At 39.2% G+C, this 20,891-nt stretch overlaps 2 protein-coding genes across 3 annotated transcripts in view; both read left to right on the top strand.

Annotated features, from left to right (window-relative positions):
* Positions 1-1,967: 1,967 nt before the first annotated feature.
* egr3 (early growth response 3) lies at positions 1,968-10,728 on the top strand. Of its 2 annotated transcripts, none has more exons than XM_020657929.3 (2): positions 1,968-2,515; positions 5,117-10,728. In XM_020657929.3, exons 1-2 carry the CDS (start codon positions 2,362-2,364, stop codon positions 6,193-6,195), a joined length of 1,233 nt encoding a protein of 410 aa, XP_020513585.1. In that variant the 5' UTR covers positions 1,968-2,361; the 3' UTR covers positions 6,196-10,728. The 2 variants fall into 2 exon arrangements, with proteins under 2 accessions (XP_020513585.1, XP_065821115.1); XM_065965043.1 differs by lacking the exon at positions 1,968-2,515 and adding an exon at positions 4,206-4,981.
* A 201-nt stretch (positions 10,729-10,929) lies between these two features.
* Positions 10,930-20,891, top strand: part of bin3 (bridging integrator 3) — a 32,461-nt gene continuing 22,499 nt past the window's right edge. The window contains exons 1-2 of the mRNA XM_020657195.3: positions 10,930-11,069; positions 20,791-20,839. Of these exons, the coding sequence (XP_020512851.1) occupies positions 11,062-11,069; positions 20,791-20,839 (57 nt within the window). The 5' untranslated portion in view covers positions 10,930-11,061. The remainder of the gene's footprint in view (positions 11,070-20,790; positions 20,840-20,891) is intronic.

Raw genomic sequence — 20,891 nt, 5'->3', positions numbered from 1 at the left:
TGTCCATTGGTATTAACTAACCCTAATCATACACATTCACACGCCGCCGCCTAAGCAGAGGGAGCAACTTGGAGTTAAGTGTCTTGACCAAGGACACATCGACATGTGGCTGCAGGAGCTGGGAATCGAACCGACCTTCGGGTTGAGAGATGACCGACTCTATACTAAACCACAGCTGCCCCCAATTACACATAAATCTCCAGAGATGAGGTACTTGTTCAGTATTTATTTCATCATTTAACACTGAAACAACAATCTGTTTGTAAAGCAGTTTGCTTGAAGGAAATCAAACTTTTCACAAGCAGTCCCGCCCTGTTCTTGTGTTTCACCGAGACCATGCTTGTCTCTTTATTTAAATGTATATAAGGTACAGTATGTAACATTAACAGCCTATAAACTAAGTATTTATACAGATTTAACAGTTTTGGTTTCACAGGTTTAAGACAGGGGCAGAATATTTGAAAATAAAGTAACATATAGTGTTTTATCAGGGTCTGTTGATAGCAACACGCATGCTGATAGACATTAGTTAACAACTCAGAATAGCACATAGACATCCTATTTTGGGCAAATTCAACTTGTGCCTTTTGACCCAGTGCAAATGGAGTGAGTCAGTATGAGGCAGATGATGAAGTCACCATTCAAAGTGGTTGGACTAAAATGTGTTAAATTTAGCATCAAGTTCATTAGAATCCCTGTTTGTCTGTTTTGTTGATTGTAGGTATCAAGATGCCCTGAGAGGACTCCGCCGTGCCTGCTGGTAGGTCTGCTCCTCATAAACACACAGAGACACACACAGCATACACTGAGGACTTGCCTGTGGTAATGGCTGCTCTGTTTGTGTAAGCCCCCTAAACACAGAGCATGATTCAGACTAATTCTCCCACACACTCTGTTTACACTTCTGGTTCATTGAGGTACTATTAATTTCTCAGGTCTGAATATTCAGGCTTTGACATTTCATTCAATATTTCCTATGATTGTTTTTTTTTTTTTTTTGCAGAGGCCTGTGTGTTTTATTTTGGTGCAGATACAGCAGTAAATAGGTATAAGGTAAGTTCACACCAAAACTAAGCAAATCTTAACTGAACTGTTATCTGAATGTGATACACGGGAATAAACCCACGCTGTCTGCGATTCTTTTTTTAACAAACCAAATCATGAGGGGATATTTTTAAAACATTATGAGGCAATCAGCGGTGCTATTCACAAGTTGGCAAGTTGATGAAAAAGTGATCCATGACGCGTTGTCCACTGACATCTCTCTGAACGTCTGTGGCTTCCGATCACTTTTCCACTACCACTTCACCCGGAACTTACATGTCCAAATACAGACACGAAGGGGCGGGGCCGGACACTGCCTTATTTGGAGTTTCCACTTAAGCGGTCACTTGGGCTCCAAGTCAAAGCAAGCCACTTGGATTTACAAAGCGCCTGCAATATTTACAAGCGATTAACTCCGTCAATTACTGTCTTTGTGAGAGTGGCTGCATGAGAAGAGGGTTATGAATCAGTGTACTGCAATAGGCTACAAAGCATCCAAAGAAAGTGTATTATTTTGACAAAAAGTAGTTTAATAGTATTAGTAAGGCCATCAAGGACAACACCCACCAATGTTTTTTAAGCATATTTCATACAAATGACGCTTCAAAAAAAGGGTAGGCTGCATGATATGAGGAAAAAATACACAATAAACTCTTTCATAGCCCACACTGCTGCCTGAATAGCACTGAGCTTTGTTCCTGATAGTCCACAAAATACTGACAATAATGAAGCTAACTCGCTGTCATGTTTTCCACAAGAAGGAACAAAGGAGGAGAAGGACTCTGCTGCAGGTGACAGGTAGATTTAGTTAACTTTCTCTATCCTTCGGAGCGTTTTGCATGCACTCTGTAGTTTCCACCAACTGACGAGCGGAGAGCCTTACGCTGGGTGCTCTGTCCATATATGGTCATCTACGTCACACAAATGTTCCATCCCCCTATTTAATACAGGCAAACTGGAGTCCCCTATCCAGCTCCAATAGAGCAAGTAGAGCCGCTCTTGTGCAACCAACACCACCACCACCTCCTCCATTGATTCACAGACTTCAAATTCCCCCACAAGCAGCCCAGCGTCCACTGTGATCACATTAATAACAACAATAGCCCGTGATCACACAGGAGGAGAGAACCGGCGCTGCTCGTCCTCCGCGGGATACTTGGACAGCTACAGCAACAGGATCCATCCCTACTCCCGTCTCCTTTTTTTTTTTTCTTCCCCACACCTGTGTTTTCCACTTTGAGAACACACGCTTTTTTTTTTGCCCTCTTGGATACCTGCGCGTTGTCCCTCATAAATGTCGGACTGAATCTCACTACTATGACAGGGAAACTAGCGGAGAAGCTCCCTCTTACCATGAGCAGTTTAATAAACACGATCCCTGACAGTCTTTACCCAGAAGAGGACATTCCGACGTCTATGAACATTTTCACCAGTACGGAATCTATTAATCACTACTCACAGATGAACACAGGTAAGTTTGTACCCTACTTTATCTGGCATGTGTGAGTGTGTATGTTTTCATTAAAGTGGTTCAAACTACGGTGTGCGAGAAGGCAACAGTTGTCTTTGAGCTTGGAGCACCTGTTTGCGCTCTGGCTATTGCGCACAAAGGCAGGTACTCGCACGGTATAGCCTACTTTATGGGGTCAGGTGTATCACTGCCTGGCATGAATCAAATTCACCTTTTAGATGACTTTCTTTGAGGTCGACAATGTGATTTTTTTGTTTGTTCTGCAGCCTCGTCTGTATCAGACGAAATGTCAAAATTCCAAGCGCAACATGAGAAACTGGACTCATATCAAAACTTGTAAAAAAAAAAGAAATTAGATTACAGATTATTTAAGGAAAATCCGCGTTATTTGCAGTGGCTTTAAATTTAAAAATCTGACCGCGTTTGAAGAAATATGAACCGCTGTGAAAAAGGCAGTTTCACGCGGTAAAAACGAACTCGGCTCTGACTGAGCTGAAATCTGCATGTTCTCAGTAAACTGTGTATAATTAAAGTGGTCAAACCATAAATGCCACAGATGAACTTTCCTGACACCGATCCGCAAAGATGGGTCAACAAGACAATGACTTTTATTCGTAACTCTTGAACCTGTCACAGATTTGATTTCAGTAGGCGTGTGTGTGTGGGGGGCTGCTTTTCCTTATGTGAAACCTATACACCAGGCCCCTGAAACATATTTGATTGCGAGGCCGAAGGTATGGATTCATATATTTCTATAGCCTATGTAAATTTCTATTGAATTCATCTCGCCGCATGAAGCTGACTTTAGTTGTTTCGGCTCAGTGTTGGCATTAAATCAATCACTAATTGTCCGGGCTCACCTTCTGAGGTGATGGGTCAATGATGCGCGAAATATTCTAAATCCTTAGTTTCCCGGGGTAGCTGTGCACATCAGCAAGTGAGACTGTGGCCACGATTAACATTTTTCAAATTGTTTTGTTCTCAAATTAAAACACTACCTCAGTTTGGATTTATATCTAAATATATTCCCTTTTTTAACCAAAGACCCATGCGTCATATTTTTTTCCCCAGCGTCAGGTCTCAAAAAAAAAAGAAATTGTGTGGTTCATTTTTTAATAAGTTAATTAAATACAAGTCCATAACTAGATATACTTTTTTTTTAAATATAAAAATACAAGAAAAACATATATTTTATGTTGCCGCTTTTGGTAGATATTGAAACAAATTAAATTACCTGATTCGAAAAAAAGAAGTTGCAACGTGAGGGTGCGTGCTGCTATTTTAATAATGTCTGATCTAGGCGACATGCACATAATTAACACAAAAAGTAGATCTATGGTATTGTGTCACGTGTACTATTTTTAGTTGGAATAACAAAAATGTATGTTACAGTGCCACTCAGAGAATTTACAGGTAGAGCAGGTGTGTGCTTTGCTCTTCAGTTCTGACCTATGAAACAAATAGTGGTGACTTTTTTTCTATGCCCTTCTTTCTGTCTAAATGTCCCACTGCTCAAATGACTTCCAAAACCTCATAGTAAAAAAAAAACATTAATATCAACTCAGGCTTCTTTTCTAATTCTCATACATGCCTTAAAAAACATGCCACAAGTGTCACAGTTCCTATATACGTCATGTGTTGAGAGGCATTGTGCAATATATGTAATTTTGCTTTTGTGTGTTTCATTACGATTTGCCTTTAGCCAAATTCCAGCAGGCTGTAATTACTGGGAGTGAGTTTATAAGCACCCCTGTGTATGATTTTCTGCAAATGAAAAGAGACGTCTGTTTAAACTTCTGTTTAAGAAAGAATTATCTTCAATTGTCTCACATCAAACTCTCAGAGCTCATCAGCATGAAAATGTATCTCCTATTAAGCATTTGATAGTTTTTATGGCATCTTTAAAAATAAGTTAAATGTGTGTGTGCAAGTGTGTGTGCGGGTGTGCGTATTCAGCGTGAAGTATAACATTCTGTACAATTAAAACATCAAGGATATTTGTGCAAATGGCGTTAAGCTCGCTAATGCAGAGATTGGAAAGGAAACACATGAAATTTTACCCCCATTATGTGCAGATGTTCTTTGCTGCAAATGTGTTTTGAATCCTTGAGCGTGATAGATGTGGCGTCTGCCTTATAATCCTCCCCGCTGTAAAGAAATCAGATCTTGCCATTCAGTTTGGCTGTCCTCCTGAGGGACACAATGACTGGATCAAAGGGGGTGTTTAGGTCTTGATTTATGAGGGCTTGTGGGATCTGAGAGAGAGAGAGAGAGACACCACTGTCTCACATGCAGCAGTCACTCACTTAACTTACAGGTCTGACAGCGTTCACATTTCTTTATGAACTACACTGGACTTCTTTTATTTTTCATCTCTTGTTCACCAAACAATTGCAGAGACATGCAGGAAAGCTGAATTTTGGGCAAACTGAGGACAGTCACTTCAAGTTGAAACAGCTTGACAAAGTGAATTTTCTATTTTTTTCCCCCCACAATTTGTGCCACAATTTCTCTTTTACAGGATTTTCTAAATGATTGCATTTCATATCCATGTTTAAGATTTGTTCTTAATATCTGTTTTTTTTATCTGCTTTTATCTAGATAATATCATGGATCTGGGCATGGGAAGCGACAAGACATCAGGAGAGATTCAGTATGGCTCCAGCTTCCAGTCCAACCGCAGCGGGCAGACTGTCACCTATCTGGGGAAGTTTGCCTTTGACACCCCGCCGTCAGGTGGCATCGGCGGCTCTGGCTGGTGCTCTGACAACAACATCATCAGCCTTGTCAGTGCGGGGATCCTGGGCGTTTCTCCATCACCTGGCACAGTAACGACACAGACATCATCCTCCGCAGCCAGCATGGGCGGACAGGCATCAGACATGGAGCAGGTATACGGTCCTCCGCTGCCTGCATACTCCACCTGTAGCGACCTGTACCAGGACCAGGTCTCCTTCCACCACAGCCCGGCCACCAGCACGGCACTTGCCTACCCCGGCAATGACTATCACTCCACATCTAAAGCCCCCATGGATGGCAGCCTTTTCTCCATGATCCCTGACTACAACCTTTTCCATCACCAGGGGGAGGTTGGAGTGATGGAGCACAAGCCCTTCCAGACAATGGACCCCATCCGTGTCAATCCCCCACCCATAACCCCCCTGGAGACCATCAGAGCATTTAAAGACAAGCAGCAGATTCACCCAGGTTTCATCGGCGGGCAGCAGCACCCTCCTCAGCACCACCCACCACCACAGACTCTCACCCTAAAGCCCATCCGACCAAGGAAGTACCCCAATCGTCCCAGCAAAACCCCTGTCCACGAACGTCCACATGCCTGTCCTGCAGAGAACTGTGACAGACGCTTCTCCCGCTCAGATGAGCTCACACGTCACTTACGCATCCACACAGGTCACAAACCCTTCCAGTGCAGAATATGCATGCGCTCCTTCAGCCGGAGCGACCACCTGACCACACATATCCGCACACACACAGGAGAGAAACCCTTCTCCTGTGAGTTCTGTGGACGCAAGTTTGCCAGGAGTGACGAGAGAAAGAGACATGCAAAGGTTCACCTGAAACAGAAGGACAAGAAGCCATCTGATAAGGGCAGTGGGGCGGCTGGGAGCCACAGCTCGCCACCCAGCTCCTGTGGGGGTCCAACGGTGGGGACATCATGACCGTGACTACGTGCACATGGACTCTCGCTATGCCCCACAGAGAGACTAAGGAAGACAGGACCACGTCCACTATGAGATAAATAGGTGACTCTTTTCCTCTTTTTTTGCATCGCCTGCTCTTTTCAGTTACTTCTATTTTGAGATTGATGCCTTTGGTTAGAGAAAGAGGGGGAAGCAACTCAGAGCCTCCTGTAACACAGTGCCAACACAAAGAACGGCACCACGGCATATTCTGTCCAAAATCTGTGAGGTTTGGTCTGGATACACTTTTTGTAAATTTTACTGAGAATTTCTTAATTGGAAAGAAGCCAGAATCTATCACAGGGGTCAAAACAGACAAAATTACAGTGGAGCTTAGTTAAAGGGTGTGTTGTCTGAAAAGAATGCATTAATTAATTTTATTTGGCTGTTTTAAAGTGCAATTGGTTATATTTCTGTACTGTCATGAATACCTTATTAGTGGCACTTGACTGTCTATTTTGTTGTTTTTTGTTGAGGTGTTGTTTTTTATTTTATATTTGAATGTTCTTTTTTCTTAAGAATGTGCCAAATGTATTGTGGTAATACAGCAACCTTGTTCTTATTATTGTGCCTGACATTTGCCAAACATAGCAGTGATATCAGCTTAGCACATGTGTTGAGTTCAAGCAAACATCAGATCTCGGTTTTTCTGCAAAATTTGGTGAAGCCCACATAATGACTGAATGGGTTACACAAAGCACACTGATGTCCTGTCCTGTAACCTGTACTGATAAAGCAAACATGCCTGCAGCAATCGATGCCTTTTCCAATACTTATTTATTTATAGTCACTGAGAGACACTGTGTATTTTTGTTGCCTTTTTCTATGGTAACTTTATGTTGTTTACCAGATATAATTTCTGTTGCTTTTTTTGAAAGCTCACCAATAATGTTCATTTTACATTTTCTTGAGTTCTGCAATTATATGCAATATATTCATGACACATTCACCAACCCGTAAATCAAATGAGCTCAAAGCACAGTTAGACAGACTGAACTACTTTAATATATGACACTGGGTTGCAAACAAGCAGTATATGAAAGCAAAGATAAAAAAGGATTTTTAGTGTAAAAAGACTAAACCACTTGTTTTAAGTCGCCAAAAGAAAAGCAGCATTATATGAGGGAAATAATGAAATATCCTTATCCATGTTTACATCTTTTTTTAATACAGTTAGACTGAGACAGAGTTGTGAACTAAGGAGTTGTTGTTTTTTGTACAGTATACAAACATGTATGCAGGTAGTTACAGTAGAAGTTTCACTTTTGTACTAAACGGTCAAATGCACCAGAAGTCAGTATTAAATTGTGCATATATGTGCATGCTTCCATGCACACTATGTAAATACAAATGTCTGCATACACAAGAACTTTCAATTGACTGAACGCCTGTGCAGAATGTGTCTTAAAGCTTTTAGTAATGTAGTTATAATACAGAATATTTTGTTGTCACATGTTATTGCAATCATTTATTGGAGTGCTACAATAGCACAAAATATAGTGTATTATCTTCCATAAAAGAAAAAAAAAAAGAATAAGAGCATTTGCACCATGGGTACACTTTAAAGTGACAACTGGTTAAAGGAAGCACTAATGTGTTCTCTGAATAAACAACAAGATGTTTTACATTATGTGTTCCTCCAGCGTAGTCCCAAACAAGGCTATTCAATTAACACATCCTCCAAATTGAACAGAGAAATATTTATATTCTCAGACAGGCAAGAGACTACATGATTGGATAATTTTCCCTTTTTTTTTTACATAGTACATGCAATGCCAATATTTTTCACGAATCGTTCCTCACTGAAGGTGTTTTATAATATTGACAAAAGCACAGCAATGACCAATTTGATAAAAATGAATGGATGCCCATTGATTGCTTTTTCAGAAATATTTCATTTTAACTTCACTTTGCAAAGCAGGAAGATGTTTAAGTCTAAGAAGACTGGATTGACTCTTTGAGTCAAATGCAAAAAAAAAACAATATTGTGTAATTTTCATCAATTACAATTTATATACTACACTTATGGTTAACATTTTTTTTTTTTAAATGAATGATTGAAATCGTGGATATCACAATTTAGGAGTTATTTTCTTCTGTCAAGCCCAATTTGTAACTCATATGACAAAAATATTGGCATTGGTGTAAGAAAAAAAACATTCACATTTTCTCATTAACTGTTGGTTTTATTATTTCAGGCGCACTTACCTTAAGATTTATCCTTTTTGTTTAGTGTTAAAACTGCTGATAATCTTATCATTTCATTACATTCTTCTTCTATCTACTTTAACAATGTTTCTGGTTAATGAATTTGCTCTTTGACTATTAAGGAGTGTAGGCTGTATGCTAGGCACAGAATTCAAAACAGCATTGTTATCAACTGGAGAAAAACACAGTACTGTACTGGTCAGAAGACGCAGCATTCAGACTTAAAGAGAGTATCGACTAACTACTGCAAAGGCCAAAAGAAAGGTTGAGAAAAGCGGTGCCACAGAGAACACAGTGCAAACAGAAATGAGCTTCCAAGGTCATGCGTTCTCTTTCCTGTTACAACCAGTTTTCACGTCTCAGCTGCCTGGCAAGTGTCCACTTACTTTCCAATTAATGTGGCCTCATAGTCTTTTCTCAGCTCATCTACATGCTAAATGAACAGGCCTCCTTGCATTTTTATATACAGTTTAAAGTTCACTCTCCCTGTAACATCTAACTGTAAATCAATAGTTGACTACTATGAAATACATTATTTTTTATTGCAGGAATCGTCGTCGACAAATTAAGTTTCTAAAGCAATTTGCGACAGAATGTCACTAAGATGACACGAGCTTGCAGTTAAAAACACTGACAATTCTAGACCTTTACTATGATACACATCTTTCAATCAGCATCAAATAACTAACACTCAGAGATACAATTGGGATTGAAGTTTAGATTCTGCATTGAGTAATACCCACAAATGTAAAAATCCTGTAGCAGACAGCCTCATGGAGTCCCCACTAAATAGATATACTAAATGAGGCGATAGGAAAAAATATTATTTATATGTAATGTTTTCTTTAGAATAATATTCTCTAAATCATTTTAATTTATTTGACCAAATATGATGCTCTCTTTTGTGTTCTTGATTTGAGTTTTTTACTGGTGAGAATGGATGTTTGTAATTATGATAAATAGAATGTGGCCTCCTCAAAAAGAAAAACTGTGTTTATGTGTTAAAGAAAGATGCAGAGTCAGACGGAGACTACACCAAACTATCTCCGCGTCTAAATGAAGCCATGTAATTACAACTTTGCAAACTCAATATTTCATCAGTCGTGTGTTCTCAATGTGTTTGTCACTCTTGTTATTTGACACTTTTCTAAAGAACCGATAGATTTTGTAAAATTTATATGATCCCAATCCCTCAATATAGTTTGGTGGTTGAACAACATAACAGGTTGCATTTTGTTTGTCTGCACAATACCCATTCTCTGTAATGTGTGAATGTTAAAGATATATGTCGATGTTAAACAAACTCAGAAACAGCCCCCTCTTAGTTGTGCTTCTCCAAAAATAATTGATGTAATTTTTTCTGTTTTATTGTCAAAAAGTGGGCGGCTGAACGCTCTGAAATCAGAATTTGCCTCATCCTCATTCTGTGCTCCATGTTGGATATGAGCCAACATCAGCAGCCATCTTTGTGCCAAACTGGGTTGCAGGGTTGGCTGATCAAAAACAATAAGTGATGAGATCTCCACAAAAGCAACAAATCATAAATGTGACCTCAGTCAGCTCGCAGTTGAAGGCAGCCTTCTGCTAATGTTTGTGTTTAACTGTTGATTTAGTCTCTGGGAAGTTAGCCTTGGGCAGGACAAAAGGCTACGGATCATTCCTGCAAATTAACAAATAAACCTTTTTTTTTTTTTTTTTTTTAAACACCTCACGTTTAAAGAGATTACAATAATGCGTAGATATAATAGGCTACTCATGTCAATTTATGGACTACAGGGTGGCTTCAGGGATTTTGTGGTCTTCAACCGTGACACCATGGTGTTCAGATGAAGTCGATACTCACTGTTTTCTGTTGTGTTGTGTTTTCTTTTCCTTGCAGTATATCCTCATGTTTGCATGTGCACGGAAATGTTCCAAAGTGCTGCCCTCAGACGTTGTGGGTGGTGCTCATTTCTTTATTATGCATGAAAATAAAAGTCACAATGGGTGAAATGGGATAAACCTGACAACAATTCAAGACAGACAATTGAAAACACACACTGGGATAGCTGTTCTGTTGTTTTTTTTTCCTTTGAGAAAACAAGAGGTCTTGTTTAAAATGTTGTGGATGTCTTTAGCCTATTTCATGTTTTTATTACCTTATAATAAGGTCCCTTCATGATGAGCTGAATATTGACATGAATTTTACTATATCCTTGTGATGGGGAGTTGTGCTCCTCTGTTTACTTGGCACTTAAGTTTGTTGTAATGCAATTGTTTTGTTATTTCTATGTAAGTACTTGAATAAAGAAAAATATCACTTGCCTTCGGTTTACTTGGGTCACTAAAGCGCGTATTATAACACACAAACGTAAAACTACATTTAACTTAAAATAAACCAGAAGTATGAACACTCTCAGAGTCAAAAAACACAAAACATTTGGACATCTGTCGAAATATGCGAACACATTATAACGTATGTCAGCTTTTGTCGCTTTTTTGTTTTTTTGTTTATCTGGTGAAAAACTTCCTCAAAGGAAGCGCGAGCGGCTCAGCTCCTGACTTCCGGTTTCATGCTCGACTGTCGACTGCAAAGGGATGAGGTCCTCGAAAAACAACATAATAACCCAATGAAATCGGAATAAAAGATCACTCAAAATGAGCTGGTATGTATTTCGTTTACATCATTAAGAGAGGTTATTGTTTTAAAAAGTTTTACTTAAGAGGATACGTTAATATTGACCCAGCTTGTCGACAGGGCTCCGGCTATTTCCTGGTAGTGCTACGCAAACAGTGAGCAGAGTTAGCGCTAGCTTATGAAACTCACGGCGAACTAATAAAAACATCTCCTGGATATTTGTTTTAAGTACCTGAGTGGTTTTCATTTATATGTCTATATAAACAATTGGCCGCAAACGGATGTTGTTGTCAACTTCGGTTGAAGAATCTGTAGATAAACTCGAGTTAGCAGCTAACTAGTGGAAACAACATAGTTTAGTTTGTGCTGTGAAACCTGCAATCATAAACTTTGACGCTTTCAAACGCAACTTTCTGAAGTTCAGGTGATATCGTTTAGCCAGCACTGTGTAAATGACCACATGTTGTTTCTTTAGCAGGACATGTAAACAAGGCTTGTTGTGGGCTCAACAAGGTGACCACTGAGTACATTTAAAGATCATCAGTAGGCAGTCACAGGATAATGATGATGGGTCATGTTATTTACCAGAAAGTAGATTGGTAGGTTAATGACTTTAAACATTACCAACAAAGCTGGGTGGTTAATCAAAAAAAGTGTAGGCATAAAGGAGCATCCAAATGTTTGAATGCATGTAGTTAACATGAGTTTGAACACATGCTGCTTTTCCTTAAGTCTGACTTGACTTGAACCAAGGGAAGCCATGTAACTCTACAATACTGCTCTGCAATGAAATTCACTGTGATTATAAAAGCTGAGGCAGTGACTCCATTTAAAGTATTTGTTGAAAGTAACTTGGCGTATTTTTGATGGCAAATATGTATTTAAACACCAGGCTAAGAGCTGGAGCCGTGGCAGGTTTTATGTCTCTTGATAAACTGTTACATCGCAAGAAACCTGTGAAGTCAGGTCAGCTACATGACTAACTATACATAACAAGTATCGTTCATAAAATCAAATCAGATGCCTTGTGTGTGGACAGTAACTAATCGAAACAGGCTGTAAGTACATTTCTGCTGTAAAAACAGGCTTTTTAAGTGGGGTATGTATGTGACTTCCAGGGCTCTTGGTGTCAGCCCCTCTGCAAACTGCAGTTTTTGCACTTTTGAATTGGCCTAATTTTTCCACACGAGAGGTTCCCCTTGGTGTTAGCACACAGCGAGAGCTTTACACACACACACACACACACACACACACACACACACACACACACACACACACACACACACACACACACACACACACACACACACACACACCATGTTATGATGTCACATTTTTTGATGATTTTCAATATATATAGCATATATATTTATAGATATAGTATTTCAAGACTTGTCAAATGAAAAATATCAGTCGTATTGTACATCAACCACAGCATTGAAGTCAGAATTGTTGTGTGTGACAACGCCCTTTATTTTTTTGTAATATCCTTTATTGACGTAATTTACATATCTGATATCGGACTGATGGAACAGATACACATAAACGATCAAGAAAGTTTATTGGCACTATACATGCTCAGCTCAAACAGTGTTGCTTTGAAGACATTCAGACTTAACTGCAAAGTGCCCTTAAATAGTCAACATCAAGACAGTCAAACAACAAAACAATTCAATTCTTAGTCTAAAATATTTAATTTAATAACCTTACCAGTTGTTGCTGCTAACTCTTTGTAAGTGAAGCCAGCACAGTGCAATGCCAGGTTTACTACAGCTTTGCGCAGCCTTATACAAAATAATAGTAGCAAGCGACAACAATAAAACTTTAATTATGATTTTAAAAAAATATCTGAATCAGTATCTGTATCGGTACACATGTATCAGAATCGGATTGGAACTGAAAAAAAGTGGATCAGTGCATCTCTACTTTCAAATAAAATGTTGTCCCTTTTATAACTGGACATATTAAGTCCTTGCAGTGCTTTGTAATTTATTATGAAGCCACAGATGATGATTGTGTGTTCAATGAATGAAGAGAGGTGGTGTGAACAGTTGGCAAAATGACATAGTCTGCATGGATGAACTGCACAGATATTAGCCGAATCCTCAAGGCTGGTAATGGGAGATCTTCCATCCAGCTGGGGACATCTTTGAGAAAATAAACAACAGCAAACAAGGCTGTGCTGTCATTGTAAGCCAAATGACAACAAGTCAATTGTATTTGTGAACAGCATAATTTGTTTTGAACATATCTGATTATTGGCTTTTCTCTCAGACTTGTTTATTTAGATAATGTTTATATACGATACACAATATATCAATTGGTTAACAGGCCCACATCAGAGCCAATTCATGACCCAACCCACGTTCTCTCAGGAGACGAGGAAAAACTCCCTAAAACCTTTGCTTTAAGGAGAGCAGTCGCTCAATGACGTCTTTGTCTGACCATTGGCTCCATCATGTCTTCCAATTTTGACTCAAAGTCTGTAGTATTATGTGCTCCATTCATGCTGTTTGGGTTGTTTAAATGTTTCGAAGCCATGACTTTTTTTGCTTATTTAAAAGTTTGTTTTAGTGACTTCCCTTGCCTTCTTTGTGTGGCACCAATGGTTTTCTTGGGGATCTTAAGAAATACAGTGGCTTTTAGTTGAATTAAATGGATCTTTAGTTCAACATAAACACACTTTTGGCAAAGTGATGACTGTTAATGGTAATAATAACCCATTTGGTCTAATGTATTTAAGGCTTACTGACAATGACTACAAATTTTAAAATCCCTTCACATCCCCAAAAACTTGTCTTTTTCTTTTAGCAAAATGTTTCATTGTATACTGTTTCACTCAGGATTCAGTGATGACTATTGTTTTTTACAAGCAAGAGAGGTAGGGATGCACCTAGGTGATCAAGGGTGGCTCATCAGCACGGTGTGAAGTATTGCACCACCCCTTTTTTATTTATTTAGCAAAATGTGTTTGGGAATCAGGAGTCAGAAACTGGTATGCCAGCAATTATATCTGGCCCATAATTATTTAAAGTGTGACTTTTACTTATTTTATTTTTTCCCTAATAACGTTGTGACAATCAGTGACAGAGACGAGGCTCCTGCCACGGAGCAGAGCAGAGCTGCAGACAGTAGACAGCTCCTGGTGCTGAAACAAGGCCCTGTCACGGCAGCGACAGTTATCACCAGAATCACCTCCTCTTCAGCCTTTTTATCTACAAAGAAAAATGCAAGACAGTGCGTTTATTTAAAAAAAAACCCTGTGTAGTACTAATTGACTAATACATAACATGACAAGAGAGAGAGGGCTGCACGGATATTGTTGACAACGTCCAGACTTCATTGACCGCACAGATTTGTGAACTGTTTGCACAGATTTCCAATGCAAAACAGTGGGTACAGAATTGCAAACATTTTTATTATTTTTCATCTATGTGACACAACCAACAACCAAACCAAACCCCCTTTAAAGTGTCCCTTGGGACTCTGTTATCACAAAAGGTGAGCCTTGTTGGAAAGGCTTGTTATAAAGTCGCATCAGAGCGAGAGAGAGATAGGAGAGGCCAGTTTTGACATAAGTACCAAGATTGTCTCTTATGTATTTTGTAGCCACATCATAATGTACAGGTTTTAAAACAATATAGACAAAAGCCTAATGAGGAGATGTTACGTGTGATAACTGTTGCTGCTGTGACGGTGCTTTGTTTCAGCACCAGGCGCTGTCCGTTGGCAACAGTGCTGCTCGCACAATGTTCCGTGGCGCGAGTGTTTGTGTGTGTCACTGAGTGTCATGGCGTTGTTGTTAAGAAAATGATATAATGAATAAGAGTCACCATGAAAATAATCTGGGCTAGATACTATTTCCTAGGTGAGAGTGAGAAATCAAATTAAATATGTTTCCTTGTTTCAAAGGGATCTTTTTGGGGCAGATTTGATAAATTGTCTCATCTAAATTAGCCCCGTTTTTATTTTAGTGAAGTTACATTTGTATTAGGTACTAGTGAAGTTGCCATTGTTTCCGAACTAACCTGAGGTGGGGTGAGAGAGCACTGCACGTCAAGTTGTGACTGTGGCCTCCATGCCCTCTGGTTGGCTTGTTAATATTGTGATAATTCTGTTTTGTGGTAACCACAACGGCCCTAGTCCACACCTGATGCACACACGTAGAAGACTCATGTGAATCACATGCAGCAAAGTTTGTAAAGGAAAGTGTTCTCTCCCTACCTGTTGTCTCAACTTTGCCACAGGGCTGTCAAAGTTGCTGCAATAGCCGTTTTTTTCCTAATATTATCAGCCCTAGTCTGTGTGTGTTTGGCGGGTGGAATATTTGAATAATTATTGAATAGTACCCTTTCGAATAGTATTTTGGCTTGAAAGGCCCATCCTTAATGAGAGGCTGTGTCTTGCAGGTTTTTGATTGTGCACTTCTGTTTGACAGTTAAACAAGAGGTTTTAATAAATTCATTGCTTGATTGTATTTCAAGAGGAAATGAGAAGAAAATAATGCACATTATAACAAGCTCGTTGACTTCATCTTTGACATTGTTGTACTCTCTTGAGAAGAGGTTATGCATTCTTCATGTCACTTGTTGAAGACTATAATCAAGTAAGAATGACTGCGTCTTTCAGTTCAGTCAAACGGTCAGTAGCTGCTGACATGCTTCTGCAAGCACCCACCGCCAAACACAAGGTCAAGAGTGGGGTTCTCTGTCAGTAAAAAGAGTCCTTTATGGGCTCTGCTGACTGATGCATTCCAGTAGGGCCTGCACACTTGCTTCTATGACGTAAGACGCTTGACTTTTGGGTCATCATCTGAACAATTCAACTTCCCAACATCTTCAACTGGCCCTCTGTGCTCCATGGAATATTCAAGGTCAAATGATGCACTATCGCTCTAATGGCGTACACATTTGCAGTTTTTGTGAAAAGCCATTGGTTCTTCCAGCCGGTGCTAATGTGTGTCCTGGATAGAGAAGACTGTTGTGTCTTTGTTCTTGCCTACGTGCTCACTCGATGGTGGTGACGTGTAGCCTATTAGAGCAAAGATCAGATAGCTCTGTAAATGCAAGTTGAATGGATTGCTGACAATGACAGCAAATGTGTAAAAGCAGTTTTTTAAAGGTCACATACTATACTACTTCAACAAATTTAAATATGTCTCAGAGGTCCCAAAAACATGTCTGTGAAGTTTCTTTCCAAGAAGTCTGATCCGATCCTGTATTTGATCACGCCTATAAACCCCTCTATTTCAACCCTGATCAGAACAGGCTGTTTCTCTGTCTATAGCTTTTAAATACAATTGAGCTGTGTTTGTCCAAACGCGTCTCTTGAAGGGGATGTGGCTCAGGCCCTCCCGCACCATGCCCAATTGTTTACGTTGGAAAAGCAGACTCAGAGGGCAGAACAAACACCTAGCTGAGGGAGTGTCACCAACCTGGGGGATGGGTTACTGCCCTCTGTGATGTCACAAAGGGATCATTTCCAAACGGTCTGTTTGAGCACACATTTACTGTAAAGTTAAGCTGGCAAAAGACAGATAGGATAGACTTTTCTCATAATTGGGGGGGGGGGGCGGGGGGTTGTAAAGAGGCTAGGGACACATTAGTGTTGGAAAACCATGCTAAAGTGCATTTTGCTCAATATGTGACCTTTTAATACACCTGGGCCCAGGGTAGGCAATGACCAAATAACTCTTTTAACCTCTCATTCAAATTTGTGTGTTTCTCTAAAAATCTTATTTTGGGGTTGCTGGTTTAGCTCAGTTGATAGAGCAGACGCCCCATGTACAGAGGCTACAGTCCTTGTCTTACTGGCCACAGGTTTGACTTTTAGTTCTTACTGAACTTACTGTATGTCATCTCCAACTCTCTCCAACATTTCCTATCAAATAAAAAAAAGCCCAAACATTATCTTTAAAAACAAATCATATTCTCTGAAACTATCCTAGGTTTTTTTTAGTTTTTGAGTGAGTTGTGTTATCTTCAGACACCTTGTTTTCTCCAGAACAAACCAATGTTAAAAACCCAGAATAAACACGTTTCACTAAAAAATTGGTCTCATATCAATCCTAAAATAGAGCTGAGTTTTTGCTAACTTGATGGCGCTAGATTAACCTTTCATCTACTTAAAGAAAAAAATACAAGTCAGTTAGAAAAGTTTAATCATAAGACTTAAAGCCAGAGCTTACCAAAATCCCTGATAGATTGTCTTCATGTGGTAAAACATGAGTCTATTTCAAGTTACGTCAGGTTAATGTTTCACTGAAAAGAGAGAGTTGTCAAACATTTTAGTTAACAGCCAAATCTAAGTCAGACACGCCCCTAAAAATGAATCTGATTGTCTAAAATATTTATAATAAATTCAAAGGCAAAGTTCAGCACAACCACCCATGCCTGTCATCGCTAAGCTTTAAGCTGTATTCAGAGAAAAAATAGGACTTCAGCTGATATAGTAAAGACGTTTTTGGTATTTGGTTGTCTTGTGGTTGGGTCTCTGCCATCTCAGACACTACTTGTAGGTTCACAGGCTCCAACATACCAGTGCTTCTAAATTCGACGTCCCCAACAAAAATAATGCTGTGTGAAAAACGTTGAAAAGGATTCTCACAGTGACTTCCATTTCTTGTTCTTTTCCTCTGGTTTCCTGCTACATTTTCCCCCTCTCTCCTCGAAGCACACTTCACTCTGAGTGTCTGCCAGTTCTCATGAGCAGTTGAGGAGAAAGACCACTTTCCTTTGGCTCCTTGTGGACATAATTGGAATATATAAAATTAAGCAGCTCTTGGGTTTTTTTACCCTAACAAATATCCTGGTACAGTCAAGGGAAAATCCACCTTAACATTTATACAGTCTCTCCTGTCATGGTCATTTCTGCCAATTTGTAGAAAAAAAGATAATTGAAACCAAACATTTAAGTATACTTCATGAAGCATTGGTGGCTGTATAGAACATTTATATTTAACTCTTCCACTGGGTCTTTGCTATGAATGACATGACTTTCTCTGACACACCCACTAAATGGGAGCAAACATCAAAAGCTGTGGCAAATCATCGTTGCTATGTTGGAAGAAACTCACTGTCCATTCAGAAAAACATGAACCATTTCAGAAATGCCAATATCAGTTGATACTGGTTACACCATCACTGCATTCGATTAAAAGATCATAAAACAACAAAGGGACATTCCTTTTTGACTAACTGTTAGCAGTGTGCAACTGCAAAGTGTGTCGACAATCCACCAAAGCAGAGAGATTAGGCTACAGTAAATATTCTATCCGGGACTGTTCTATGCTGATACACAGATGCGTCCAAAGTTTTTTTTTCTCAGCCAAATCACATTATTTGCTAATTATCAGACGCCAAGATTAAGAAAAACTTAACTGGAGGAGCTGTTTGTGTGAACGCAAAAAGCCAGATTTTCCCTCTGACTTCTCCAGGAGTTTCCTCTGCCAGCCCCCTTGTAGTCAGTAGAGTGTATGCATGCGACCACTATGATCTCCGTTCATGTAATCAAACAGCTGCATTACATTTACTGTTTGTCAGTATGTTGTTCTCCACTCATTTGTTGATAGTGTGATTCCATTGAAAGTTAAGTAGCCCTGATATAAAGGCAAATATTCTACAATTCTACAATTCTACAATTCACTTAGCAGACGCTTTTATCCAAAGCGACGTACATCAGAGAGTAAGTACAACACAAGCAAGGATTCTGTGTAATTCTTAGCATCGTATAACGGACTCTGTTGCTTGGTCTAATACTTCCGCGTTGTTGATTTTACACCACGCCTTGCAAAATAGATTTAATATTGATTATTGATTTGATTTAATATTGTCTTAAAATATTAATATTTTAAGACAATATTAAATCAATATTACAAAAAAAATGTGATTAAAATCCTGATCTTGCAAAGAGAATATATTTTTGCACACCCCCACTGCTTGTCCCCTTGTTTCCCTCTTGCATAGAGTGAGGTTCCCTTTAATTGTATTTTGAAAATATACGTATATATAATACATACACATAAAATAAAACATTTACAAATATTTTAAGCAAGAAGACATTTATCGTTCCAAAGAGGATTGAGTGTCAAATGTCTGATTTGTTTTGCGTTCCATGTCAGTAAGAGGGGCTTAATACCTTTAAGCATAACCCCATTAGCATCTTTGAGTCACTTGTGTAGTCGTATGTTAATACAGTACTGCCTTAATATGGTATCCATTCATAAACATAAAAAAATTATGTAGGCGTAGGGCTCAATCACACTTATTTGAAGGGATAATAATATGTCTACATGCGACAAGAAACTAGTCTTAAGGAATGCAAGTTCTGGCTTGACAATGCTGACTTAATGTTCAAAATATGTTTCTGAAAATATATGGCATCATATTTCCAAAATACAACAAAGACAGCATGGTACGTACTTTGTGTACGTAGTTTGACGTTAAAATGAGCTAATCAGGTAATGGGAGAAAGGTGAGTCACGTAAGATGGCAGTGAGTAATTTCAGTGGTTATTTTCCACGTTGGCTCACCCATTTGATGACACCATGGGTGAAACTACTTTCCTTGGCCAAAAGCAACAATAAGGCATCGGATTTTCATCAGATTGCTATGAGATGAAGATTAACTCTTAAACTGTTTTGGTTCAGGAGAATTGGCTTTTGATGCAGCATGGAATCAGTAAAGAGCTTGTAAATCAAAGGAATCTTGATACCTTAGCCACTAGTGAAACCTGTTTTTTATTCTTCTTTTACTGGATTAATACTGCTGTTATTTGACCATGTTGAGTTTTGTGATTGAGCTGTCATCAAAAGGATCTTCCCCACACATCAGTAGCATACCCCGGTTGCACAACGAGGCTCTGCATCACACCCTCCCTTTTCCATCTCATTAGTCTACACACCTTTCTTTTGACGCAGCTGCTGCCTCACCCCGCCTGTCAGCAGCAACTGTCCATCATATACCTTAGATTTCAGGCTATTAGTGGCACATCAATGACAACCTACACAGCCAAACACATTGGGAAGGCTGTGTTTTCTGTGTCATGGTTTCCAAAAAGCTCTCTGACGCTTGGCAGCAACTTATTAAGGCATAGGCAAGGTATTGAAATGGGGATAAAAGAGTGTGTTTTAACTAAGGAGGAGAATATTTCTTTTTTGTTTCACGAAAACTACAGGCAAGATGTCAGTGTTTGTCTTTTACAAGTGAAGAAAAGTTTGTATTTTTCAGTCTAAAGATAAGGTGCAAATACTGCTCCAGTAAAACACTTAACCATGTGGAATTTTTGTGTTTTTGATTGATTGATTTGTAGCATATGTCTGAAGTTTACTTCTTAAACTCATTGTCATGATTTCCAATAGATTTAAGCAATTGGTGTTTTCTACTCAATATAGCGAGTGCATCTGTGTTTGATTGCCAGCTGGGGTCATGAAGTGAAGCCACGCTGAGAAGAAGGGACAACCACTTCTGTGTAGTGATATCCGCCTCTAATGGGAGCCAGATGTGTTTAGTGATGACATGAAGTTAATGCACTTGGCTTTGACTGAACACACTAGAGGGGCAGGAATTAACAACTTTAGATTGTCCATGTCAGGCCTCTGAAAGAGGTGCCTGTTCACCTTTTGACCTGTACCTTTCTCTGGTTACCCATCATGCAACTGCTGACAATCTTAGTGCCCAGTATCTCAACCTTTTTGGATTGTCATTTTCCAGTTGCTAATGTCTGTCACTTGTTGTTTCTTTTGTGTTCAGGATTCCTTTCAAGATTGGACAACCAAAGAAGCAGATTGTCTCTAAAACTGTAAGTACAGATTCAAAGTTGCACCAATTCACTAATCAGTCTAAAAGGTTAA

The sequence above is a fragment of the Labrus bergylta genome, chromosome 2, assembly GCF_963930695.1.
Source record: "Labrus bergylta chromosome 2, fLabBer1.1, whole genome shotgun sequence".
Classification (NCBI taxonomy): domain Eukaryota; kingdom Metazoa; phylum Chordata; class Actinopteri; order Labriformes; family Labridae; genus Labrus; species Labrus bergylta.
The sequence above is the reverse complement of the archived record's forward strand: the minus strand, read 5'-3'. Positions and strand labels throughout refer to the sequence as shown.

What these genes read in the sequence shown, in the direction of transcription:
- egr3 (XM_020657929.3), top strand. Translation starts at nt 2,362, where the DNA reads ATGACAGGGAAACTAGCGGAGAAGCTCCCTCTTACCATGAGCAGTTTA. An exon ending in CTACTCACAGATGAACACAG is followed by an intron (nt 2,516 to 5,116) that starts GTAAGTTTGTAC and finishes GCTTTTATCTAG; the next exon opens with ATAATATCATGGATCTGGGC.